We start from the raw sequence: 26,352 nt of genomic DNA, 5'->3' as shown, positions 1-26,352 counted from the left end.
CACACAGAGTCTTAAGAGCCTCCCTCATTCGGCCACGGTCACCGACACTTCCTCTCACCAGTTTTTGACACGCACACACACGCAGTCGCGCCTTTAGATGTTTCTACCACTCAGCCCCCGATTTACAGCCCCCGCTGGGCTCTCGGGGACTTTCTCGCACACGAACTAAATCACCACCTCTCCTGCTTGCTCTCACCCAAGCCGCCACCCGGCACAGCCCGGGCCCCTGACGGACGCTAAGGTGCACACGCGCACACCATCACACGCTGCCCCACTCAGCTCGTCCCACGGCTCTTGTCAAGCGGGGTGCAGCGTACCCCGGCCCTCATTTACGGCCTGCGGTGGTGTCTTGCACAGACGTTTACACACACCCCACACAACCCGCTTCTCAGGCGCCGGCTGGGCCCGGCCGCGGGCACCTTCCCTCAGGCCGCCTCTGCCGTCTGGGGGCCCTCATTCCCCACTGCCCTGAGGCTCTCAACGGCTCACACACACAGTCCCTCCCGGCCTGCCTCGGTCCTTTCCGCCATCGTTCCCCTCAGCAGGGTCCCTCGGACACCGCTACGGCCGCCCGCCGATCCCCCCGGTCCCAGGGCCTCGTTGTCACACCCGTGAAGCCCCCGACCGAAGCGCCTCGTGAGATGTTTCGCACACCCGCACACGCCGCCGCACCGCTCGGCCGGCGCCTGCCCTGTCACGCGGCGCCACGTGCCTTCTCGGCTCTCGCTCGGACGCCGCCGCGGCCTCTCGTGCTGCTTCAGGCACTCGGCCTCACCGTCCCTTTCTCTCACGCCGGCCCGGTCCCTGGGCCTCCGGGCCGGACGGGAGTGGTAACCGCCATCCGCCGGCCACTGGCCTCAGGCACACCCCCCACACCCCCCCCCCCGCCGCTCACCCGCTCACGCACACGCACGCCTACAGCCTCGGGCGCCGCGTCCCCGGGTCTTGTGCCTCACAGCCGTCTTCTCTCACACGGCCAGCTCTTTTCCACGAGGCTCCCAGGACGTCGGTGGCTACGACCGCCTCGCACGAAGGTTCACACACACCATCCGCCTCCCGAGCACAGTCCCCTGCGGACTGGCGGGGAGGCTTCTCGCCCGCACCCAGGCCCCGACCGTCCCCGCCGCGCCCCCGCGCCCGGACGGGCGCACGCGTCGTTTCGGTCCCTCGGCGCGGGGTCGCTCACCGTGGCCAGCCTGTCCGACCGGTGTCGGAGGCGCCGGCCCGGCTACCTTTGCCTAAACAGGACGTCGCGCGTACCTCCGGGCTCCGCGACAGCGCCTTAGTGCGCATTCGGTCTCACGGCGACTTCCTAGCGCACGGCCGTGATTTCTCACCCAGACACGCTGTCGTCTGTGGTCCCAGCCGCCAGGCTCTCACACGCACACACACGCGATTGCAGCTTTCCACACTCTCTCTCTCTCTTCTTTGCACAGCTGGTTACCGATCTGCAGCCTCGCCAGCTGTCTCCGACACACGCCGGTCATGCTCTCTCTCACAGTCCATGTCACACCCTCGCCGCCTTCCACAGAAAGTCACGCCTGTCACCGTCCGTCCCGGTGGCCTCGGTGGGGGGAGGGGCGGAAAAAGGCTAGCAGCCTCCAGCGTCACCTTTAAAAATATATATTTACAGGAACAATTCCCCATTCTCTGGGACTCTTAGAAAAAAAGATCCATTTTTGGGGAAGTAAAACAAACAGTGGAGACAGGTGTAGCACCGTCCCCCAAATCACCAACCCCCAGGTCCCCAGGCCCGGGCTGGGCCGATGCTGATAGGAGGTGAGCCCAGGAGTCCTTTGAACCCACCCTCTCCAGCCTGGAATTCAGACAGGACAGGCTTTATGTCCCCCCTTCCTCCCTCCCAACTCCAGGGACACGTAAAGGGTCCTTTGTACCCGCCCGCAGGAAATTGGGGGGCTGGGAGGGAGGGAGCTGAAAATACACGTTTGGTATCAAAAATAAACACTTGGGGGTGGCAGGAAGATTCCCCCCCCTCAAATCCCTTCCTTCCCACCCACCCCATCTCAGATATAGGAAGAGATGCTCCCCTCTCCCCTATTGAAAAGCCCTGTTTAAAAATAGATTATACTATCAAAATGGCAGGGGGCGGGGGACAAGGTGACCTGGAGTACTGGCTGGAGGGGCCCCCCAGACGGGGACCGCTCCCCAAAAAAACCCTCCATTGGGAGGTAACAGGCAGGACCCCAGAAGTTTGGCAGATACAGGAATGGCTTCTCAGGGGGAGAAGAACAACAGGGGCATTCCTCCCTGGCCTAAAAGGTGGTATCTGAGACAAAGGCTGGGGAGGTGGAAATTCCTATTTCAAGGGTGTGAGTCTTTCCTTGGCCAAGACTCCCAAACCGTGAAACGGCACAAATGCTTCCTGGACCCTCGGGTATGGCCAAGAATAATAAACGACAAAAAGCTACCTCTTCTACTCACACCCCAAAATGGAGACAGGGCTCCCTCAGCTTCCCCAGGGCAGGCTGAGAAATAAATAAAGAAAGGTCCTTCTCAAGCCAGACCCCGATTGTCTCATCTTGGGGAGAAAATGTGGAGATGGGGGAGATGTCCTCACCAACCCCCCAAAAGGGGTGGGCCAGGCTCCTCCCAGTGGCCTTCAAAAAATAAATAAATAAACCGTCCCCACCACTGCAGTAGGAGACGTGTAAGGGCGGCCACTGGGGAACTGACCAAGAAGAGAGAAGTTGTATGTTTCCTGTGGAAGGGTCACTGAGAGATCTTTCCTAAGAATCCCTACCCCACCACAACTAGAGCACAAGTCTGTCAGCTGAACTATGTTTCTCCTTGAGACGGCTGGCTGGAGAGAAGTTCAGGGCCATGGATGGAGTGACCCCAGAAGGGGGTGGTGGTGGTGGTGGTGGTGGTGGTGGTGGTGGTAGTCATGGCTTCTGGGGCCCTGGGGAGAGCACCACGGGGGTTGAGAGGCCATCCACGCTGATGGAAGGGATGTGCACCTGGGCGCTGCCACTGGATGGAAACTGGGGACAGAAACAGGGAAAGATCATGGATAGGGGCCATGCTAGGGTCTCTCACCCTCTCCGAGATGGGGGAAGGGGTTCCTACCTGGAAGGAGAGCTTGGCTGGGCTACGGGGTGCAATGGGACTCAGGGTGCTCCAGAAGTGAATGCTGGGGGGCAGCGAGCTGGGTGTCAGCAGCACCGGGGTCTGTGGGGAAGGGGCGGTTGGAGCTCAAGTGAGTAGAGGGCAGGTGGGGGAAAAAGAGAAGGAACATGGCTCTAGTCCCACCAGATTTCCCACTCAGACTTCTGAGATCACCCTCCCAAAGTGTACAGGCTTAGCCCCTAACTGCTAAGGTCAAGCCCATGACACCTCTCCGATGTTACAGACAACCCCTCCCAGCTCCCCGAGAGCCCACCTCTAGCTTCATTGGGCGAGACCACCTACAAGACCCCATCCACATGTCGCTTTCAAACCTCACAGGTCACTCACTATCCCATCAGTTTAGGATCAACCTCCAACTCTTACACCCCACCAACCCATATACCTCACAGGAAACCCAGTAAAGAAGACCAAAAAGCCCCACGCAGGATCCCCAAGCCATGCCCCGACCCAGAAAACAGTCCCCCGCCCTCCACGCAAGGCCTCTCGGTCCCCGCCCACAACCCCCCCACCCCCCCCCCACCCCCCCCCACCCCCCCCCACCCCCCGCCAAGACCTGCCCTTCATTCCAACAGCCCGACCCTCGGCACCGGAGACTAGCTCGCCCTCCCAGGGAATCAAGGCCGTCCCTCCAGCCAATCCCACTCGAAGGCTCCACCCTCCCGCTCACCCAGACACAACCACACTGGCCCCTGCAGTCTAGCTCCTCCCTCACCCGCCGCACCCCTTCACAGGCACTCACCAATGTGTGCGTGGGTAGCAGGGACGGGGTCAGCGCTGGCCCCGGCGCCTGCAGCCCGGAGCCACTTCCCGATCCTGGAGTCCGTTCGGGTCCTGGCCCACCCAGCAGGCTCGGGCTGAGTGGAAGCTCCAGGTCCCGGGGCTTCCGGCCCTTCTGAGGCTGGGCGATCTCTGTGCTGGAAGCAGTGGAAGCCGCGAGGCCACCCACCTGCGCCGCAGTCTCCATGACGACCGCGGGCAGCCGGGCCGGCGCGCCCTCCGCAGGAGGGACTTCCGGCCCGGCCTTAGCGGCTTCCTGCACAAACCCCGCCTCCCCACCGACTGCAGCTTCCAACTCTTCCTTGGGCCCGTCCACTTTCACTTCTGGGGGCAGTGGCCTGCCCAACCCGGGCTCCACATTCAGCTCTTCTGATTTAGGGTTCTGGGCCTCGGGTGGGGTCAGGATGACCTGGGAGAGGAGGGGGGCGGGCAGAGGGGGTGCGTAAGGATTGCTGGGCTAGTGAAGCCAAGGACTTGACTTGGAAAGCAGGACTTGGTACGGGGGCGGGGGGCGGCATGACTACACATCAAGACAGGTCCACCAGCAGGACGTGGGAGACTGCCAAGGATGTGGGGCTTCTTCTGAGGCAGCTTCTCTCTGGGGGACAGGGCTTCCCCTAAGGGTGGGCCTCCTAGGGATACTGCCCTCATTCATGAAAGCAGTGGTTCTCAAAAATTTGCCTTAGGGACTAGCAGCGTGTGCCTCATCTGGAAACTAGTTAAAAAGACAAAGTCTCGTGCTCATCCCCGATCCACAGAATCAGAAACTGTCGGGGGGTGGGCCCTAGAAATCTGTCGTTTAAAAAGCCCTCCAGGTGATTCTGATGAATGCTTAGCTGAGAGAACCTATGCCTTAAGCAAATAACATTCAGGGCACTTGCATGGCTCTCCTCCCCACCCCCTTCTCCCAGGGAACTTCTGCGTTCCTCCTTCCACCATATCTAAATAGGATGTTTGTGTCCCTTCTACCAGCACCCCTCCTCATCTGGGAATTGCACCCCCACCCTCTTACTGAATTTCCATATTCCAGTCCTTACCTGCAGAGGCAGGCCGGCCTCGTCGGCCTCCAGGCAGGCCTCCAAGGGGCTTGGACTGGTGCTCCTGCTCCCAGATGGGGGCACTGCTGCTGCCGAAGGGGTGGTGTTGGGGAGCACTGAGGCAGGCCGAGGATGAGGGGGCGGCTGTGGCTGTGGCTGCAGGGACTGGATGGTGAAGGTGGAATAGAGGCCTGAGCGCATGTACTCGTTCCGGCTGCTGCGTGCCAAGCCACCCGGGCCTGCCATTCCTGCACCCTTGGGCGTGCCTGGTTTCCCAGAGGCAGCGTCCCCGGAGACAGCATGTACAGCAGTGGGGGCGACATTTGCCACAGCAGAGGTGATGGACACCTCGGGCTGGGGCGGGCAGTCCTCAGTGGAGCACCTCGCGACTTCGGGGTAGGACACAAACTTGTAGACGAACTTCTGGCCGCTCACTTTGCGGATGATGTTCTGGGAAGGGAGGAGATAGGATAAAGGGCCTTAGAAGAGAGGGCCCGGAGTGGAGGGAGAGTATGGATGAGGGGGCTGACGGGTGAGTCTCCCGCGGTCCTTTCTGCCCCTCTCCTGTCTTTTTACACATACACCATTCCACCTCCACATCTGCCCCCAACTAGGTACCCTCCCTCCCAGCCCACTTCTCACCTGCGTCTTTCCCAATTTGGGGGCTCCTCCCTTCTCCTCCTTCCGTTTCTACCTCTCTTCCCCATTGTGATTCCCCGCTCTGTATTCTTCCCAGTGTCTCCCCTTTCCCTCTTCTCCCTTCCACAACTCTTCCTTTAGTCTACTGCCCTTCTCCCCTCTGTCTCCCCTCCGTGTCTCCTTCCCATCCATCCCTCTCCACGTCTCCCCATCACTCTTCATCTCCATCTGTCCAGTCCCCCCACCCCCACCTCAGAGACACACACCCACACCCCATGGCACCTCTCCACAATGGGGCCCACCAAGGGGAGTCAGTGCAGGAGCAGGCTTTCCTCCTGGCTCCCAGAACCAGGGGTGTCTGTGGACTAACAGGGCCAGGCCTTGGGGGTGGCTGCCAGGACAGGTGGGGAGTGTGGCTGATGCAGTAAGACAGGAAAATGAAGTAACTGATGTAAATATTGGAAGAGACCAAATTAATATCGAAGATTGTGGTGATGAATTATTAATATAGAGGATTTTTTTTAAAGATTTTATTTATTCATTTGAGAGAGCAAGAATGAGAGAGCGAGCGAGCACATGAGAGGGGGGAGGGTTAGAGGATTATTTAAAGCTATCGATAGAGACGTAGACCAGGGCAAGGTCACCAGGAAGAACAGGCTGAGAAGCCTCATTCTTGTTTTTGTTTTGGGGCTTCTTTTGGTTCTCATAATTTATATCTTGACTTAGCTGTAACTGAGGAGCCTCATTCTTAATACTGTGGTACAGGCGGTGCCTGGGTGGTTCAGTCGTTAAGTGTCTGCTTTCAGTCCAGGTCATGATCCCAGGGTCCTGGGATCGAGCCCCGCATTGGGCTCCCTGCTCAGCGGGAGGCCTGCTTCTCCCTCTCCCACTCCCCCTGCTTGTGTTCTCTCTCTCTCCGTCAAATAAATAAGATCTTTAAAAAAAATACTGTGGCACAGGTTTAAGGCATACCTGGGTGGCTCAGGTCATAATCCCAGGGTCCTGGGATTGACCCCTACATTGGGCTCCCTGCTCAGTGGGGAGTCTGCTTCCTCCTCTCCCTCTGCCCCTCCCCCCTGCTCCTGCTCTCTCTCTCTCTCTCTCACTTGCTCTCTCTCTCTCTCAAATAAATAAAATCTTAAAAAAATAAAAAATTCTGTGGTACAGGTTTAAGCTAAGGCAATTAGAAAATGAAGTGACTGACAGCAACCAGATAAGAGCATTAAAATACTGGTATCAACATTGGGGGGAATCTCAAGGCTGGCTGGGGGGATCGCAGAACACGTCTAAGATATTTCAGGATAGGTCTGGAGGGTCTCAGGGGTGTTGTGGTGGTCTCAGAACACAGAATGAGGCAGCCTCAATGTTGTTTTGGAGGCTTCAGCTAAAGGAATAAAATACAAGAATGGAATAATTGCTGTAATTTATGGTGTGCAGCATAGGTCCAGGGCTGTTCTGGGGGACTAAAGGCAGCTGGGGGGCACTAGGGCACCCTAGAGACATCTTAATGCTGGTCAGGTATGTCACAGGGTGGGTTTGTGTTTCTCAGAAAAGGAATGAAAAGGGATATTCATTAATATTGTTTTGGAAGTTCCAGATAAAGAAGAAAATGAAAGGTGAGGGACGGGAAATCCATCCAGCACTTGTCTGAGAGTCTGAGAGGTTGAGGAAAATTTAAAATTTTAGCTATATGAATAAGATGATAAAATAATAAATTGCTGGGGTGGACCAGTGTTGCTTTGGGGATGCATGAGAAGGGAGTGTGGGGCTGGCATTATACGCGTTCTTTATTTTAGCTAAAGGAACGAGAGAAGAAAAGAACTGACAAAAGTGTTCAGCATCCTAGAGGATGAGGTAAGGAAAGGTTAGTATAATATTGCCATGGACATTTTGATGCTAGGAATAAGAATATTCTGGAATTCTTATTCTGGAATAAGAGCAGATTATGAAATAACTGAGGAAGTCCAGGACTGCTCCAGTTCCAGAAGACAGGATAAGGAAGTCATTATTAACACTGTTTTCCAAAATTTTAGCTATAGGCATAAGACAAGAAAATGAAATGTTGGGTGGGGTAGAGTAGAACAGCATGACCTTGGGGGCCTCAGAAAGTGGGTGAGTAGGGGTATTAGTATTACTACGAAGGGTTCAGCGTTAAAGTAATAAGACAAAGAAAATACCTGAGATTGGGGCGCCTGGGTGGCTCAGTTGGTTAGGTGACTGCCTTCAGCTTGGGTCATGGTCCCAGGGTCCTGGGATCGAGCCCCATGTTGGGCTCCCTGCTCAGCAGGGGAATCTGCTTCTCCCCCTCCCCCTGCTCATGCTCTCTCTCATTCACTCTCTCTCTTTCAAATAAATAAACAAAATCTTAGAAAAAAAAGAAAAAGAAAATACCTGAGATAAATGTTTGGGGTGCCCAACATTGGTCTGAGAGTACGAGAGGAGAGGGTAAAAAACAGTAAATTCTGTTTTCAAATTTATAGCTATGACAATTAAGACAAGAAAATGAAATAACTGACATAAATGTCGGTGGTTCCCAGCCCTGGTCCCAGAGGCCTTACCTTGTCATAGTAGTACCGCAGGGCCCGGCTGAGCTTGTCGTAATTCATGTTGGTCTTGTTCTTACGCAGCCCCCACAGCCGGGCCACCTCCTCAGCATCCACCAGCTTGAACTCACCGCCATCCCGTGAGGTCCAGGAGATGATGTGGCCGTTGCCTTGTTCTCTCAGCAGCTGCAGCAGAAACTGCCACAGCGTCACAGAGGGGTCCATCGCTGGGGGAGCGCTCACGCCATCCCAGGGGTACCTGGAGGGCAGATGGCTCAGAGCTGAGAAGCTGTGAACACAGAAGGAGGCAAAGGTCAACAGGAGGAGAACTGCTTTCTTGCCATCTTGTCTCCACCTCGATTCCCAAAGCCCACCGTTGTTCCCTAAACACCCTCGGACTGAATTCTAAGCTCCTCAGCATGGCTTTGGACGACTCCCCATAATGATGGGAGACTTTTGGGGACAAGAGGATGGTGTGAATGTATTTTGCATGTGGGACAAACGTGAATCTTTGGGGGCCAGAGGACAGACTGTGGTAGGCCAAATAATGGCCCTCTCAGAAACGTCCACATCCTAGTCTCTGGAACCTATGAGTGTATTATGTACACGGCAAAAGGAACTTTGCAGATGAACTTAAGGTTACAGTAAAACCTTCTCTCTTATCTGCAGGGGATATGTTTCAAGACCCCCAGTGGATGCCTGAAACTGTGGACAGGACCAAAGCCTACATATACTGTGTTTTTTCCTATACATATACACACAATAAAGTTTACTCTATAAATCAGGCACAGTAAGAGATTAACAACAATAACTAATAATAAAATAGAACGATGATGGCAATATACTAGAATAAAGGTTATGTGAATGTGCTCTCTCAATATCTTATCGTTCTGTACTCACCCTTCTTCTTGTGATGATGTGGGATGATTAAATACCCATATCATGAGATGAAGTGAGGTAATGACGTAGGCACTGTGACATAGTATTAGGCTACCACTGACCTTCTGATGACAGGTCAGGAGGATCATCTTCTGCTTGACCACGGGTAACTGAAACCGCGGAAAGCAAAGATGCAGATAAGGGGGGGTACTACTGTATGGACCTCAGGGAGATTGTTCTGGATTATGTGAGTGAGCTGCATCTAATCACAGGAACTCTTACTAAAAAAAGCAAGAGGCAGAAAGAGAGCTCTGAGAGATGCAATGACAGAAGAGGCAGGAGAGATTCGAAGCATGAGAGGGAACTGACCTGCCATTACTGGCTTTGAAGATGGAAGAACAGAGCTCGAGCCTGGGAAAATGGTGGCCTCAGAAAGGTGGGAATGACCCTCAGCTGACCGTCAGTAAGGAAACAAAGACCTTAATCCTACAACCTCAACGAACTGAATTCTGCCAGCAAGTTGAACGAGCAGGAAGCAGATCCTCCCGTGCAGCCTCCAGAAAGTAATGCAGCCCTACCCACACCTGGGTTTCAGCCTGGTGAGGCTGTGCTGGACTTCTGACCTCCAGAGCGCCAAGATAATAATAATTTGCATTGTTTTAAGCAGCTATATTTGCAATAATTTGTTACAGCAGGAGTAGAAAACTAGTATAGTGCCCCTCACCTGAATGTTTTCATTTGCATCCTCTGCCACATCAAGTATCAAGTTTTCCAGGAGGTTCCTTCTGCTAGCCCCCCGCAAAAGCTGTTCACACTGTGTGGGGCTCCCTTCTGCCTAGAAGTCTTCCCCATCGTTCCAGTCCCAGCCACAGGAGCCTTGCCTTTCTGAAGCGTTCCTGAAACTCAATGCCTGCTCTCTTCTACTTTGTACTCCTCGGGCCTGTTATGGTCCCTTTATGTTCTCCTCCTTGGTACCAGCAATAACTAACATTTGCTGAGTTCATAGGCTTGGCTGGTATTGTTCCAATCAGGCAATATGGCCTACCAGACAAGCACTCAGGCTTTAGAGCCAGACTGCCAGGACTGGAATCCTGGTTCTGCTACTTATTAGCAGTGTGACCCTGGGCATATGCTTTAACTTCTTTGTGCCTCAATTTTCCCATCTGTAAAATAGGGATAATAACATGCTCACCTGTGAAATAGGGATACTAATAATACCAAGTTCATAGAGTTAGTGTACAGATTAAATATCATGTGCCTGGAGTATGATAAGCTTTTAATAGATTAATTAGTTTCCAATTTGTTCATAATTCCTTATCTGCTATTCCAAAATCCAAAAAGCTCTAAAAACAGAAAACTTCTTGGGGCACCTGGATGGTGCAGTCGGACAAGCATCTGACTCTCGGTTTCGGCTCAGGTCATGATCTCAGGGTCGTGGGACCCGAGCCCTGCATTGGGCCACATGCTCGGCGCGGTGTCAGCTTGGGGATTCTTGCTCTCCTTCTCCCTCTGCCCCTGCCCCCGCGCATGCAAACAAATAAATAAATAAATATTTATTTATTTATTTAAAGTAAATAAATTTAAATTTAAAATAAATTTAAATAAATAAACAAATCTTTATTTCTTTATTCTCAAATAAATTTTTAAAAACAAAACAACAAAACAAAAAACCGGAGAACTTCTTTATCACCCTTTGGGCAGCAAAAACAGATTTGAAATGAACGAGGCCCTTTCTGGTCTTTAGTGATTCTCACTTAGTGTGACTGTTTACACATTCTGCTACAGAAATCTGAATGTGGCTGATTACTGAGCCCACTGAGGGCATTATGTAATATTTCTTTTTTTTTTTTTAAGATTTTATTTATTTATTTGACAGAGAGAGACACAGCGAGAGAGAGCACAAGCAGGGGGAGTGGGAGAGGGAGAAGCAGGCTTCCCAAGGAGCAGGGAGCCCGATGCGGGGCTCCATCCCAGGACCCTGGGACCATGACCTGAGCCGAAGGCAGACCCTTAACGACTGAGCCACCCAGGCGCCCCTATGTAACATTTCATATGTGCACCTTGTTACCTTTCTAAAATCTGAAATTCTGAAACACATCTGGCCCCATGGGCTTTGGATAAGGGCATGCAGACCTGTACTGCTATTTTTATAGGTACTGACTCATTTATCGTTCATCACAACTCTGGAAAGTAGGTGCTCTTTATCATCGCTAATTTACAGAGGAGGAAGCTGAGGTACAAAATGTCCAGATGACGTCTATGGGCCACAGAGCCCAAATGGCCCAGCCAGGATCTGGATCCCATGCAGTCAGATTCCCGTTGTCTAAACATGTAAACCATTAGGCTAAACTGCCCCCACGCTGCTCCCTCAGCACGTCCCGACAGAACGGGCCCTTCCCCGCCCCCCTCTTTGCTGCACTGGAGGGCGATTTGGAAATAAACATGGAGCTTCCTATTCCTTAAGGAATGCGCTTTCATCGATCAACTGTTCACTGGCTGGGACTGTTGGGTTATGAATAAGACCTCCCAAACCAGGTTTTAAAGAACCTTCCTTCATTCTTTAATCCGTAATGAAATACACAGGATGATCAGCATGATCCTCTCATGTCTGAGCTGTTTTGAAGTTCATTGGGCGGACACAGTTTTAGGCTACTATACAAGTCACAAAACCATGAAGTGTCCACGTTTGAGAGCCCTGTCATCAGAGGCTTTACTGAGTTGACTTCAAAGACCTGCTTGTTTCAGAGGCACAAAGAGTTCAGTGTGACTCCTGGTGGCGAAGACAGGCAATTTTACCAGATCCTCTTTCAGCCTCGAGAGGACCTATTAATTAAGATAAAATCTGACCGTTTGCTCCAAGCCTCAACAGCACACAGGGTTTTGCGTTTTGTTTATTATCATATTTCCCACTTGACCCCTCATAAGAGGCCTAGTAACCTGCCTTCCTCGGGTGTGCTTACTTCTCTTCGTCTCATTCATTTAGTAAGCATCTACTGAGCGCCCACTGTGGGCTGGGGGCTGGGGATAATAGCTGTGAACAAAACAAAAATCCCTGCTCTAGTGGAATTCACATTTCAGTGGGGAAGACAGTTAAGAAAGAAGGTAAATGAGTCAAAGAGTACATCAGATGGCGAGAAGAGCTATGGAAAAAATGAGGCAGGGAAGAGGTTGTTATTTTTGAAAGGGTAGTCAGGCGAGGGTAGGCCCCAAGCAGGGGACATGTGAGCAAACACCTAAATGAGGCGAGCGAGTCAGGTCTGTGATGGCCCGGGCAGCGGGTTGATCCAGGCAGAGGACACGCCCAGGGTGAACAACCCTGAGGCTGGAGTGCGCTGGGCAGGTCAGAGGAAGAGCAAGGAGCCGGGCAAGGTCAGAGAGGAGGGGGGAAGGGTGCAAAAAGGAGTAGGGAGGTGAGAACAGAGGGGCCGTGGGGGCCAGACTGAGTGAGGCCTTTTTGGGACCTGCCAGGCCTTTGACTATGAGTGAGAGAAGAGCCACACGAGGGCTGCGGGCAGAGGGGCAACAGGCCATGACCTGGATTCTAACAGGATCCTTCCGGCCTTTGTGAGGAGAGAACCGGCTGGAGGGGCTGACTGCAGGCTACTGCAAACGGTCCAGGTGAGTGATGGTGGCGGCGGCAGCGGAACTGGGGAGGAATGGCTGAGTTCTGGATGAAATGTGGAAACGGAGTGAGCAGGATTTGCTGACAAGAAAGTATGGGGCGGGGGGAGTGAGAGTGACATCACCAAGGGTGATTCTAGGTTTGTGGCCTGAGTGCCGGAAGGATGGAGCTGGGGACCGACTGAGATGGGAGTGCCGCCGGAGAGCTGGGTTCGAGGTAAGATCGGGAGGTCAATTCTGGAGATGGTCTCAGAGGCCCGTTCCACACCGATATGTATGCGATGAATAATGATACTAATTTTCAAAACGGTCCTACAACCCCTACTGTGTGTCACACACCGTCTTAGTCATTTTAGCTCACGTGGTCATCAAGCAACACTGTGGGGTGCGCATTATTATGATCCTCCCATTTTCCAGATGAGGAAATAGGGGCGGAGTTCAGTCACTTGCCCAGAGTTCTGTAGCTGGAAGCCGGCAGAGCTGGGGTTCGAGCCCAGGCAGTCTGGCAGCAGGCAGGGATCCCGGGGCTTTACAACAGCCACTCTCTATGAAGAGAGACAGAGAGGGAAGACCCAAGAGGGGGTCGGGGATGGTATTTCACACAGGGTGAGCAGGGAGGGCTCCCCGAGGAAGTGACTCGTGGAGGTAGCAAGCCATGCGGCCATCTGTGGGAAGGGTCTTCGTACAAAGACTCTAAGGTGCCCACGAGCTTGGCACCCTACATCATGGGCACCGTGGCGTTCATCCAGTTTCCACTTCGGAGGATATGTATGTACCCTACCCCCTTCTCACACCTGATAAACTATTAGATGATCCTCAAGTGCTGCTATCTCCCGGGCAGAATGAATTCTTCCTCTGTGTGATCCAGTGTGCCGAATAAACCCGTGTGCTCTTGCAAAGCTCTCCTCTCTGGGTCTCCAGTCTCCTACTCCTCTGCCCTGCTCTAGCTGTGCGACCTCGAGCAAGTTACTTAACCTCTCTGGGTCTGTTTCTGCATCTGCAAAAGATCCTCAAAATACACTATTCTCAAAGGCTTTTGTGGGGATTAAGTGCCAATACATGTAAAGGACTTAGAAAAGTATCTCTGGCATGTGGTAGACACTCGACAAATGTTAGCTCTTAGCGTGTGTATCAGCCTTCTCCCTCCCCCCACTCCCCAACCTTATGTATCACCATGGCCTATACCATCTGGCTCCCATCACCACTCTAACCTTGCCTCCTGCCTGCCTCCCTCCCTCTGCTCCAGCCACAATGACCTCCTTCACGTTTCTTGAATGTACTAGGCACAATCCCACCGCAGGGCCTTTGCACCGGCTGTTCCTTCTGCCCCTAGAACACTCTTCCCCTAGACATCATGGCTTCCTCCCTGATCTCCTTCAGGCCTTAATTCAAGAGTCACCTTCTAAGTGAGGCCTGCCAGGTGCCTAAGATTTCAACCACCCCCATACTCTCTCCCTGTCTTCCCTACTTCATTTTCCCCCTTAGCGCCTGTCTAACATACTATCTAATTTTACTTACTGTTTTATTTATATAGTCTGTCTCCCCCACTTTTAGCAAACGTCTGCTCCACAAGGACAGGAATTTCTGCCTGTTCTGTTCCCTCCCATATCCCCAGCACCTAGAAGAGTGCCTGGTACTCAGTAGGTGCTAAGTGTTTGCTGAATGAACAGTCTCAACTAGCTTTTTCAACTAGCTCTCATATGCCCTCTTCACCTCCATCTCTCCCACCATCCTGATTTGTCTGAAATAATATTTTTCACATTCATTCATGCAATAAATTTACTGGGCACCTACTATATACTAAGTATATTTACCCAGCAGTAAATAAGCAAACAAGAAACTGTAAGCCCTCACGGGACTCCTTTTCCAATGGGGAGGGACAATAAACTGGTAAACTACACAGTGTGTCTGATGGTGACCAAGGGCAAAGGGACCAATAAAGCCAAGAAGGGCCCTGAGGCCTGCTAAGTATGTAGGTTCAGATGGTCAGGGACAGGCTGACATTTGAACAGAGCTCTGAAAGGAATCATGCAGAGATCAGGGGGAGAGTGTTCCAGGCAGAGAACAGAACCGATGCAAAGGCCCTGAGGCTGGACTGCATCTGCTGTGTTTGAGGATGAGTGAGGAGCTCAGTGTGGCTGGCACAGAGTTGGGGGGATAAGGCGCAGGAGGTGAGGCCAGGGAGGTGACTTGTTTTATTAACTGCCAGGGATGCTTCACCCTGTGAGGGGATTCTAGTTCTGATTCCTCCATTCTAGAAATGAGGAAGCAGGGGCAGAGGGAAAGTGGTTAAATCACCCGGGTCATACAGCTGCTGTGATTGGGGATGGAGGGGTGCTGAGACGAGGTGTGGAGTGGAGACAACTCTGCAGGCAGGGTGATGGCAAGAACAAAAAGCCTGGGGATGGCAAGTAATTTGGTGTTTAAGGAGTGGGGTCTCACGTGGGATGGGATGAAGTGAGAGAGGGGAGCCTCAAAAAATTATTTTGTGTTCTGAGGGGCAACCTAACCGGGTACTTATCTCCGAATAAGGTACTGAACCCCCTATGCTGAACTTTCCTGAGCACCTGTCTCACAGGGTTGTGGTGAGGATTAAATGAGCTCACTGATACAAAGCACTTTGCCAGGTTCCTAGCAGGTGCTCGATAAACCTTAGCTCCTAATGGCATTATCACTATCTCTGATGCATTCACTTATTGTAGGGAGGCAGAATGTCTTAGGGGTTAATGATGTGTATGGGGGGGTGTTCTAGAGTAAAAAAGACCTGGGTTCAACAAACACACAGGATGAGCCACTGCTAAGGAGGGAGGGGGGCAGGGAAGGCCATGGACTGATCCACCACGAGGAAAGGAGGAACAAAACAAAAGCACCCTCCTGGAGGGGGGATTACAAAGCACTGGACTCAGGGGAGGGCATGGGGGTGTGTGCCTGAATGCAAGCACATGGGTAGCAGGGAAGCCAATGAACAGATCCACAGCAAAGGCCGGGGCGGGGGGGGGGGGGGCGGAGTGCAAAGGCTCATCTTATTTACGGGAGCGGGGGGAGCAAGGGGAGCAGAAAGACATACTGACTGTACCACAAGAGATGGGGTGAAAAGCCATCACACAGACTGCTTAAAAGGAAAAGGGAACGAGGCCATGGACTGGGCTACTGAAAACGAGGTGATAAAAAGCACTAAACTGACTCACTATTAAAAGAAAGGGGGAAGCCCAAGGACTGGAGCAACAGTTTACAAAAAAAGGAGAGGGCAATGGGCTGATGACTAGGGGGATGTGAATACAAGCCTTTAGACTGGTACACTGTAAAACGGGGTGTGTGACAGAACCATGGACTGATGCACTGGGGGACTGGAGGAGGCAGGAATACAACTTCACAGATTAACTCACTGTTAAAGGGGGTGGGGGGGTGTACAACGCCACGGATTGATTCACTACAAGGAAGAGGAGCCGTGGAACAAACAAGGCTACAGACGGGGCCCTTGAAAGTTGAGGACAGGAGAAAAACAAACATTCAGATGCACCTACTGTCAAGGAGTCGGACAATGCCAGAGCCGGCTCCCCTCTAAGTGGGGGTGGGGGCAGGACCATGGACGAGTCCACCCTAAGGTGGGGTGGGGAGAAAACACAAGCACGCAGACCGATCCATTATAAAACAGGAAGGGGGGGCTCAGGCCACGGTCAGATCCACTACAAGGGGCGAAGGGAGGGGACAATACCACAGGCAGGTCCACCAGCCATGGTGGTGGCGGTGGGCAGTCGAACACCAGCAGGCCACGGGCCAAGCCACATCCCTCGCGCGGGGGCGGGAAGGATACGTGGGGTCACGGACGGGCCCTCCACCCTCCAAGCCCCGGGCTCACCTGTGTGTAGCGCAGTGGCAGTATTGGCAGCTCCGGGGGGCGGGGGCTCCATGCGCAGCCCCACCGCCCCCCAGGCCCGGGCTCCGAGGCGGCGGCGGCGGCGGCGGCGGCGGCGGCGGCGGCGGCGGCGGCGGCGGCGACGGCGGCGGCGGCGGCGGCGACGGCGGCGGCGGCACCTAGATGCCGCCCCTGCTTTTCCTCACCGCTCACGTGGGCCTACAGAGGAGGAGCCGAGCATTCTGCCGCTCGTGGGTTGGACAGAGCGCCTTGGATCGACCGCGCGGCTTCCAGGGTTGGGGAGGCGGGTCCTGCCCCACAGAGCTGTGCCGTGATTGGCCCAAGGGGGACTGATGGAACGGAGATGGCCGCCTGGGTTCCGAGGGGGCACGCTGGGCCCCGCCGGTGCTTCACGCTGATTGGCTCAAGACTGACAGCCCGTGGGCGATTGACAAGACTCTGGGGGCGCCTGCCTCACAACGATTGGCCTACACGGAAGACAGCCTCCGAGGACAGGGGCGGATGGACTCTGCTTTCTGCTGATTGGCGGATGAGGGAGTCCAGACAGCTGCCAAAACACCAACGGGGCGGTGCTGCACGCCACGCTGCTCAGCGGAAGCAGGACTTGTATGGAAGTGGGCGTAGCAGCAGGCTGGCAGGGGGCCGGACCAGGGCTGTGCGTAGGTGGGCAGGGTAACTCTATAGTGATTGGCTAGAATAGACGATTTTAGAACGGAGCCCAGATAGGAGGGTTGGACAGCAGCCAGGCACGCAAAGGAGCGCTGAGTGGCGGAAACTAAATGCCTACGAGGAGGTCAGCGTTGAGCAGCAGCCAGTTATAAAGGGGCGGAACCTGGCTCTGCGTTGATTGGCGGAAGCTGGACTCAACCTAAAATAGGGGCCGGACCAAGGAGGGCGGGATGCGGCTCTGCACCCATTGGTGGAAGCTGGAACTATTTAGAAGCGGGGTGAGGCCAAGGTTGGGCCGAGACGGGCGTGGGTGTAATCTAAGGTACCCCGGTCATGACTGGGGTGGGGGAGAGGCGCAAACCTTAGGGCCAGGGATGAAAGGCTGATTGTCTTGGGAACAAACCTCCACCCTGAATCGGCCCATTCTCTATGATAAGTCAGTGTTACGTCCAGGAAGAGAAACAGAAAAAAAGAGAAGGGTCAGGTGGGAGGTCCAGGTTGCCAAGACGACAGAAAAGAGGGCAGAGTGGAAAGTCAAGTGGCAAATGCTGCCAGGCAACAGGCTGGAGGCGGGACTTCAGGGGTGCTTTATAGGTTCCACACAGAGGCTGGATCTCTGGGGCTCCTGGTAACTTTGTGCTTTCGAAACAGGGCACCTTAGCAAACAGCAGGGGTTTAGGTGGGGAAAGAAGGGCCATGTGACTCAAAGGCATTCAGGCTCTTTAATGTCTGAGGAGGCGGGGAAGAAGTCAATGGTGAGGTGTCTCCGGGAAATTCTGCAGGCCTTGTAGTTCTCTAAGCCCCTGAAAAAGAGGACAGAAGAGACTGAGCAGCCTGGGTCCAGGCCTCCACCCAGGCTTGCTGTGACCTCCCCTCCCTCAGAGCCAGCCTGGCTCCAGCTTAGAGAGAAAGATGGTCCTTCCCGTCCCTGGCTCTCTCCCTTCCTCGGGTCACACCACCCTGAACACGTTTGGAGATAAGAGTGGGAGTGGGGTGAGCTGCTCTCACCTCTAGCAACATGTGGATATGGGCCTTGATATTCATGGAGTCCTTGGTGAGGCTGTCGCTGAGCCTGGAGAAAAGAAACAAGAAAGGGCGAAGTGGGCCCCACTTATGCTCATGAGGATGATGCTTCCGCATCACTTCCAGAACTACCTGCGTCCTGGAGGACTTCCACGTGGCAGGCGGTAGGACGTGCTACTGCCCGACCACTCCTGTGCACAGATGCCTGGCCACCATCTGGACTGCACTGATTCGGAGACGCTAATCGAATCCCTACTCTATGCCAGGCAATTTTAGGTACTGGGGAGAGAACAGCAAACACAACAAACAAAAATCTCAGCCTTGTGGAGCTCGAGTTCTCATTAAGAGGGACGAATTATGGAATAACATCTAAAGTATGTCAGATGGCTCTAAGTAAAATGAAAAAGTTAAATGATGAGAGAGGCTAAGGAGTGCAGGAGTGGGGGCTACAGTTCTAATGAGAGTACTTACAAACGAATGCACTGAGAAGCGTTTGAGTAAAGACTTAAAGAAGTGGATCATGTGGATAGATGGAAGATGAATGTTCCAGACACAAGGGCCAGCACATGCCAAGATGCTGAGGTGGGAGTGTACCTGGTGTGTTTGAAGCAAAGAGGCTGGTGTGGCTGAAGAAGACTTAAGTGAAGGGGGAATGGTAGGAGGTGAGGTCAGAGGGGTAAGCTGGGGAGGCAGATCGTGTGAAACCCACAAGGCTCTGACTTTTACTCTTAAGTAAAATGGGAGCCAAGGGAGGCATGTGATCAGAGAAGGGATGTGAACTGACAAGGTTTTTTTTTTAAGATTTTATTTATTTATTTGAGAGAGCGAGTGAGCATGAGCAGGGGGAGGGGCAGAGGGAGAGGAGGAAGCAGACTCCCTGCTGAGCAGGGAGCCCGATGCGGGGCTCGATCCCAGGACACTGAGATCATGATCTGATCTGAAGTCAGATGCTTAACCAACTGAGCCACCCAGGTGCCCCACTGACTAGGGTTTAAGCAGATCCATCTGGCTGCGGTGTGGAGGACTGGGGATAAGAAGAGCTAGTGTGGAAGCAGGAAGTCCAGTGAGAAGGCTACTGTAACAGCCCAGGTGAGAGATGGAGACTCAGACCAGTGTCAGCAGCTGAGGTGATGATTAGTGACTGGATTTGGAATATATTTTGAAGGCAGAATCAACAGGATTTACCAAACGGTTGAATGTCAGGTATGAGAGAGGACTCAAGGAAGATGCCAAGGCCTAAGCAACTGGGCAGCTGGAGTTGCCTGAAACCACTCTGGCCCTTGACTGTTGAGTTACATAAAAACCAGTCAGTTCCTTATATCTTCTGGGCCGATTGGATCAGTCTCACCCAAAAGAATCCTAATTGATAATACAAAGGATCGAGGAAGGCCCTTCTGAAGAATAAAGAATGAGTAAGAGTTAAATAGTAAGAGAAGGCCCTTTCCCCAAAAAGGCCAAGAGGCAGGAAAGAGCTTCGGAGGAGCAGTCAGGAAGTCGGAGGGTTAGGAATTAAGTGAATGGTGGAAGGAAAGTGGTACAAGAGAAGGTCCCAGAGGTAGAAAGGGGCTGGATCACGCAGGGTCTTGATACTATGATAAAGAAGGCGGATTTTATTGTGCTGAACCTCTGTCAAAGTAGAAATCAATTTTAGGCAAACTAGATACGGTAAGGAAAGTAGAAGGTAACAACACAGTTAAATCGGAAAAAAAAATACAGCACCGTAAACCCATTTATATATCAGCATCTCCCAGATTTATATTTTCAGTCCAGACCCCTCTCCTGAACTCCAGCCTTGGGAGTTTTAACTACACCTTCAAAAACTCCACTTCAGTGTTTTATAAGCACCTTATACTGAACAGGTCCTAGGCTGAACTCCTGGGTGTTCCTCTCCAAATCTGCTCCTTCTCTATCTTCTCCCTCTCAGATCATGGCAGCTCCATCCTTCTAGTTGTTCAGCCCAAAACTCTCACACCCCACATCCAATCAAGCATTCTGTTTAAAATTGCAACTGCTCCATCCTAGGCAATGTTTCATTTCCTTTTTAAATTTTTTTAATTTTATTTTTTTTTTAAGATTTCTTTATTTGAGAGAGCGAGAATGAGAGAGAGAGAGTACATGAGAGGGGGGAAGGCCAGAGGGAGAAGCAGGCTCCTCGCCGAGCAGGGAGCCCGATGCAGGACTTGATCCCGGAACCCCGTGATCGTGACCTGAGCCGAAGGCAGTTGCTTAACCAACTGAGCCACACAGGCGCCCTCCTTTTTTTATTTTTTTAAGATTTATTTATTTTAGACAGAGTGGAGGAGGGGCAGAGAGAGAGGGAGAAAGAGAAACCTCAAGCAGACTCCCCACTGAGCACAAACCCTCACCCAGGGCTTGCTCTCAGGACCCTGAGATCATGACCTGAGCCCAAATCAAGAGTCTGGTGGCTTAACTGACTGAACAACCCAGGCACCCATCCTTTTTTTTAATTATTAAAGTATAATTGACATGTAACATTAGTTTCAGGGGTACAACATAATGATTCGATATTTGTATACACTGTGAAATGATCATCACAATAAGACTAATTAGCATTGGTCATCATACAAAGTTACAAAAAAATTTTTCCCAAGCAATGTTTTTTTCTCTCCGTCCCCTGCTGTTCTCTGTAGCATTGCCAACCTGGGACATACTACATCACTTACTTATTTTTTTATTGTCTGGTTTCCCTGACTAGAATGTCAGCTATGTAAGAGCAGAGGACAGAGACTGGTCTGCTTTGTTCCCTGCTGTATCCCCAGGATGCAAACTGTGTGTGGCACATGGTAGGCGCCAATGTATGTTGAATGAATGACTGAATGACCACTCCATTCAAAGGTACCTGAAGTCCTCAGGAAACGGTTGAGTGTATGTTTAAAGACAAGAAATCAATGAAACATGGTATTGTTGCTGAGAACAAGAATGCTTTCAAGAATATCTGGGGTAGTACTCAAAGAACACAGTACTGAACCTGATCAGCTTCTAAGGGCAATCTGAACATCAATAAAGAGAACAAAATTAGTTAATGGTACAAGCGTAGTCTAGGAAAGGCTATGAGTTGCAACACTTTTAAAAAAGGAGAAAAATACAAAGTCTACCAAATGCTAGTTGTAATGCAAATGAGAGATGTTTAATTTTTTGCTACTGCTGCAATATGTAAGGCAGTGTTAACAGTCAAATGGTTACTCTGTCTCTTTCTCTCTCTCTTTTTTTTTAAAGATTTTACTTTGAAGCAGTCTCCACACCCAGTGTGGGGCTTGAACCCACAACCCTGAGATCAAGAGTCACACGCTTGACACACACTGAGTGAGCCAGGTGCCCCTATTCTCTCTCTTCTATAGTTACACGTCTCTGGACGTGTATTCCTTTCTGTGTAATCAGGAAAGAATATACACACAGATCTGATCCTCCCACTCCCCAAAGAAATATGCTAAAAATAAGAAGGACTGACAGTCCTTTTGGTTGCATAAAATAACCTGAAAGAAAGTTAGTTCAAAGTGTGTCCCAAGGAACAAAGTATTTTCAAGAGGAGAGTGAGCTACCCAGACTCAAATCTTCATCTCCTAGAAAGATTAAACTTCTAGGAAGCCCTTCTAATTATAATAAAATAATAAGAGATTCAATCACATTTCTCATTACACTAATAAACCAGATAAATATATCAAAAAGATCAGACAAGGAGGCAGGCACTGACAATTTAAATATGTTTTTGGGAAAGACTTCAAGTCTCAAACAATTAAAATTTCTGTCTGAAAGGCTCAGGAATCCTGTGACATAACAAGGAAAGTTTTGTTATAAAAAATGGATGTGGGGCTCCTGGGTGGCTCAGTCAGTTAAGCGTCTGCCTTCGGCTCGGGTCATGATCCCAGGGTTCTGGGATCGAGCCCCGCATCGGGCTCCCTGCTCGGCAAGAAGCCTGCTTCTCCCTCTCTCGCTGTCTCTCTCTGTCAAATAAATAAATAAAATCTTAAAAAAAAATGGATGTGGTCTAAATGACCACTAGTTCAGAACTGTGTTGGCCCATGAAAGCAGGCCCCTCGACCCCTTCACCAATTGGTCTGATCACTAAGATTTAGAAATCTCAGCAGATCTGAGGCTCTTTTGGGTCTACTAACACTGAAACCTTGGAGTGGTCTGAAAAGAGAAGAATTACTAAAACCAAGAGAGAGGCAACTCTGGCAGAAATGAACGGAGGAATAAATATAACCCAGAAGGCATTTTAGATCAGTGGTATTCATTCTTGTGAGATGGTATTCATCTAAGTGTATTGCTTGGTGTCCCCTCTCTTGGCATGTTTGCTTGCCTCTCGGCAATTCTGCTAACGTGGCAGTCACACGTGGTCCCCTTGCCAGGAATGCTCTCCCCAGATAGCCCCATGGCTTGTTCACTCAACCAAGAGACTCAAATGTCATTTCCCCTGGAAGGCCTTCCCTAGCTACATCTCAAACCTCTCATCCACACTCCCAATTTCCTTTCCCTGCACAAAGCCTTAAACTCAACTGGAGCCCATACTTTCTCCCCACATTACCTTCCCCTCCACCACCAGAGATCTGCTTCAATGCCCCCTTCAATCTGGTTCCAGCACACCCTTTTAAATTCATTCAACAAACACAGAGTGCCTATTGTATGCTATGTACTACTATATCTCCTTTTGTAAAGCTTATATCCTAATGGGTGAAGGCAATGAATTTTAGAAAGAAGTAAATCACACAGTAAACATCAAGAGGTCATAAGCAGAACAAGGGAGGGGAATGAGGAGTGCCAGGGGTTACAATCTTTTTTTAAAGATTTTACCCATTTAGAGAGGGAGAAAGAGAGAGAGGGAGAGAGAGAGAGCGGGGAGGGGCAGAAGGGGAGGGAAAGGGAGAGACTCTCCAAGCAGACTCCCTGCTGAGCGCAGAGCTTGATGTGGGGCTCTATCCCATGATCCCGAGATCATGACCTGAGCTGAAACCAAGAGTTGGATGCTCAACTGACTGAGCTACCCAGTCACCCCCAGAGGTTGCAATTTTAAAGTTAGGTTACAGAAGGCCTCGTTTCGGAGGTGACATTTAAGAAAGACTCAAACCGAGTTAGAAGAAAGGAAGCCATGTATGTACCTAGGAAAAGCGTGTTATAGGCAGAGAGCACAGCCGCGGCAGTCACCCTAAGGTGGGATCATTCTGAGGGTGTTTCAAGAAGCCCGGGAAGGTCAGTGTGGTGAGAGTACAGTGAACGAGCAGGAGAATTATAGGGGGTGAATTCAGAGGTAACTTGTTTTACTGTTACTGATTTATAGGCCGAAACCTCCTGGATCTGGTCAAAATTAGGCCTTCAAGGAACTCTTCTGTCTTGTTCACTGCTGCCTCCCCACTGCTAAGTACAGATCCTGCCATAGAACAGATAGCCAACAAATGTGTGTGAATGAACAATACAAAGACCATTTACTGAGTGGTTACTATGTGCTATACTTGGGGCTAAGCTTTGCGTCTCCACTTTCCTCAGCCCTAGCCCTGAGGAGGAGGGAAATGGACCCTGAAGTCTCGTCCCAGGGAACCGTGGGGAAAGGGAGAAGGGTGCTGCAAACGGTGGCATTTTACACACTATCCTCATAGAATGGACTTACTCTGTGAGGAGATTGCTCTTACGATCAATGAACTTGAGAGCTTCTGCCAGTGTCAACTCCAGGAAAAAACCATATCCAAGGGCCACGTAAATTCGTGAAGTGTCTGGGCTGAGGAAACAATGGTTAGAGGAAGTGGGGGAAGTCCTTATCACTGTTTAGCATACTATACAGTTCATTGAAGATTTTTTTTTTAGTCCACTCCTCCCACCTTCCCCTGGGAGGGCAGGGATTTTTGTCCTATTCGATTCACTGTCATATCCCCAGCACCTAGCACAGTGTCTGGACCATAGCAAATACTAAAAAAAAAAGTATTTGTTGAATGAAGGAAGGGGGAAGCTGAGCCCTGTGGGCTCAGAGGGGCAGGTAGACACTCACACAACTGTGTCAACGAAGAAGTTACAGCCCAAATCCACCTGCATATATAACTCCGAGGGCTTAGCTTCCTGTGGGGCCAGGGAAAAAGAGGTAGGGGTCAGTGGTCAACTTTCAGGTCAGCTGACAGGTTTTGGTCTGGGATCTCTCCTCCCATCCCCCTCCCTTGCCCACACACACCAAAATGGTACCTAACCTTGGTGTTTTTACCTGAAGTCGCTCAATGACATTTCTCAGTTGAAGGTATTTGGACAGCTGCTCATATACCTTGTCGCGATGGTCCAGCACTTTTCTGATGGGACAAGAGGACAATGGTGACCAACAGGAAGCCCTGGCCCTTTCAGAATACCTCATATTATGACTGAGACCCTCATGTTGCCGTGCCCTAAAGAAACATTTTAGTGCGGAAGTTAAGATTTGAATTGTGAGTCAGACTGCTTGGGTTTCAATCCAGGCTCTCCTTTTTTACTAGTTGTGTGACTTTGGCAAGTAAGTAAACTCTTTAAGACTCAATTTCCCTATCTATAAAAAAGGGATGACAAATATTACCTCACAGTCATTAGGAGAATTAAATGAGTGTTTACTACAAAGTACTTACAATAGTGCCTAACCAAACAGTAAGCTCTATATATGTATTAGCCATTATTTGTTAGTACTATTATCACACTCTACTCCCAGTGCCTCCCTCCAATCAGAATATCCCATTCTCAAAAAAAAAAAAAAAAGCGTCCCTTTCTCACCCTAGAAAAATCTTCCATCCCTTTAGGATGTTCATTATCCTACTTCTGAACACGCTACTTCCTGCTCAGATTAATAATGACAGTAATAATAATTTGTCATACTCATTGAGCCGGTACGGTAGTATCTATGTTAAATCCTTTACAAGGACGGAACACATTAAAAAACTCAAAACCACCCCATCAGGAAGGTTCCATCAATTTTCCCATTTCACAGATAAGAAAACTGAGGCACAAAAAGGCGAGGCAGGGTACAACGTCTTCACACGGATAGCGAAATGGCCAAGCCAAGGATTCGAACCCGAGAACTCCCGCTTTGGACCCTAGCTCAACCGGTGAGAGAGGAGGCCGCACATGCGCAGACACACCCTCCACTAAGACCGCCACATCCCAGCCCAAGTCGCACCCCGGATGTCGCCCGTCCTTCTCGCCCGATCGGCGCACGGGGCCGGGCTCCGGACACCTCGTCCACCAATCAGAAGGCTAGGCCTTGACTTCGAACGCCCCGCCCCCCCCACGTGGAACGTTCCACACGCCCGGCCCTCCACGCTGTCACTCACCGCAGGTCCCGCTGTAGCACGTCACAGATGAAGGCCTCATAGCGCAGCACTTTCTCCCCTGTGGCTTCCAGCGCCCGCCGTTTAGGGGGCGTCGCCATGATGTGTTCCTGAGGAATGGGGAGGGGGTAGACCACGTTGACCACTCAGTTTGGCCTCCGGCACAGTACATCTGCACCCTCTCAACAGCGGGAGTGGGCTCGTCCGGCTCCTGCCCGGGGTTCTGCCTTCTGCCCCTCCCAACTCTGGGACTCGGCCACCCAGGGACACCCAAACGCGGCCCTCACCTTAGACCCGCCGGCAATAAGAACGGTTGCTATAAACCGTGACTTCCGGGTGGCGCGGGTGAATGACGTACGACAAGGGCGCTGGCCAACCAAATAGCCAGGTGGGGAAGGCGGTTCTAAGTGGCTGAAAGCGGGAGAAGCGGAGGAGAGAAGGGCGGGGCTTTGGGGAATCCGGAGAGAGTACGCACGACCGCAGAGCGTGGGAACCGGGAGGCGCGCCGAGTCTGTGGGGACTGTGTGTGGCTCGCGGGGGCGGACTTTCCTGGGATTTGGCGGGTTCTGGGGGAGGCGGGGCGCACAGGTGGAGGTAGAGAGAGTAAAGCATTTAGTATTTAAAAGTCAGAGCTTCGTTTAAAGCAGTAATATGTCTCAGTTACATTTAGATACAGTACAAAGAATAATAAAATTACACCTGTAAATTTCTTAAAAAAAAAAAAAAATAAAAAAAAAATAAAAGTCAGAGCTTCGGAAGTAGACGGGCAAGAACTGATTTATGGTTCTGGTTTGTAAAAGGAAGAGTTCCTCCCTGAGAACTATCGCCGTGGATTTTGATTTTTCACACCG

General features: G+C 51.4%; 2 protein-coding genes across 3 annotated transcripts; both read right to left on the bottom strand.

Moving 5' to 3' along the window:
- Positions 1-1,607: 1,607 nt before the first annotated feature.
- Positions 1,608-16,618, bottom strand: ELK1 (ETS transcription factor ELK1). 2 transcript variants are annotated; one of them, XM_035725730.1, is made up of 6 exons: positions 16,503-16,618; positions 8,159-8,432; positions 4,962-5,411; positions 3,887-4,333; positions 3,088-3,189; positions 1,608-3,002 (listed from the first exon to the last, which is right to left on the bottom strand). In XM_035725730.1, exons 2-6 carry the CDS (start codon positions 8,366-8,368, stop codon positions 2,904-2,906), a joined length of 1,308 nt encoding a protein of 435 aa, XP_035581623.1. In that variant the 5' UTR covers positions 8,369-8,432; positions 16,503-16,618; the 3' UTR covers positions 1,608-2,903. The 2 variants fall into 2 exon arrangements, with proteins under 2 accessions (XP_035581623.1, XP_035581622.1); XM_035725729.1 differs by lacking the exon at positions 16,503-16,618 and adding an exon at positions 9,044-9,144.
- Positions 16,619-17,892: 1,274 nt separating this feature from the next.
- Positions 17,893-25,891, bottom strand: UXT (ubiquitously expressed prefoldin like chaperone). Its single transcript, XM_027607396.1, has 7 exons — positions 25,789-25,891; positions 25,505-25,611; positions 24,418-24,499; positions 24,211-24,278; positions 23,836-23,943; positions 18,198-18,261; positions 17,893-17,992 (listed from the first exon to the last, which is right to left on the bottom strand). The coding sequence occupies exons 2-7, from the start codon at positions 25,600-25,602 to the stop codon at positions 17,939-17,941; spliced, it is 474 nt and encodes a 157-aa protein (XP_027463197.1). The 5' UTR covers positions 25,603-25,611; positions 25,789-25,891; the 3' UTR covers positions 17,893-17,938.
- Between the last annotated feature and the right edge of the window lie 461 nt (positions 25,892-26,352).

The sequence above is a fragment of the Zalophus californianus genome, chromosome X (genome assembly GCF_009762305.2).
Source record: "Zalophus californianus isolate mZalCal1 chromosome X, mZalCal1.pri.v2, whole genome shotgun sequence".
Classification (NCBI taxonomy): Eukaryota; Metazoa; Chordata; class Mammalia; order Carnivora; family Otariidae; genus Zalophus; species Zalophus californianus.
This window is presented reverse-complemented; position numbering and strand designations above follow the sequence as displayed.

Bases quoted from the DNA above. Each gene is read 5' to 3' on its own strand.
- ELK1 (XM_035725729.1), bottom strand. From the start codon at position 9,087: ATGATATGGGTATTTAATCATCCCACATCATCACAAGAAGAAGG. The intron at 4,334-4,961 runs GTAAGGACTGGA...CTCCTCTCCCAG, and splicing joins AGGCCGGCCTGCCTCTGCAG to GTCATCCTGACCCCACCCGA. The intron at 3,003-3,087 runs GTAGGAACCCCT...TTCTGTCCCCAG, and splicing joins CAGCCAAGCTCTCCTTCCAG to TTTCCATCCAGTGGCAGCGC.
- UXT (XM_027607396.1), bottom strand. From the start codon at position 25,602: ATGGCGACGCCCCCTAAACGGCGGGCGCTGGAAGCCACAGGGGAGAAA. The intron at 24,500-25,504 runs GTGAGTGACAGC...TTGTCCCATCAG, and splicing joins GTGCTACAGCGGGACCTGCG to AAAAGTGCTGGACCATCGCG. The intron at 17,993-18,197 runs GTGAGAGCAGCT...CCTCTTTTTCAG, and splicing joins ATATCCACATGTTGCTAGAG to GGGCTTAGAGAACTACAAGG.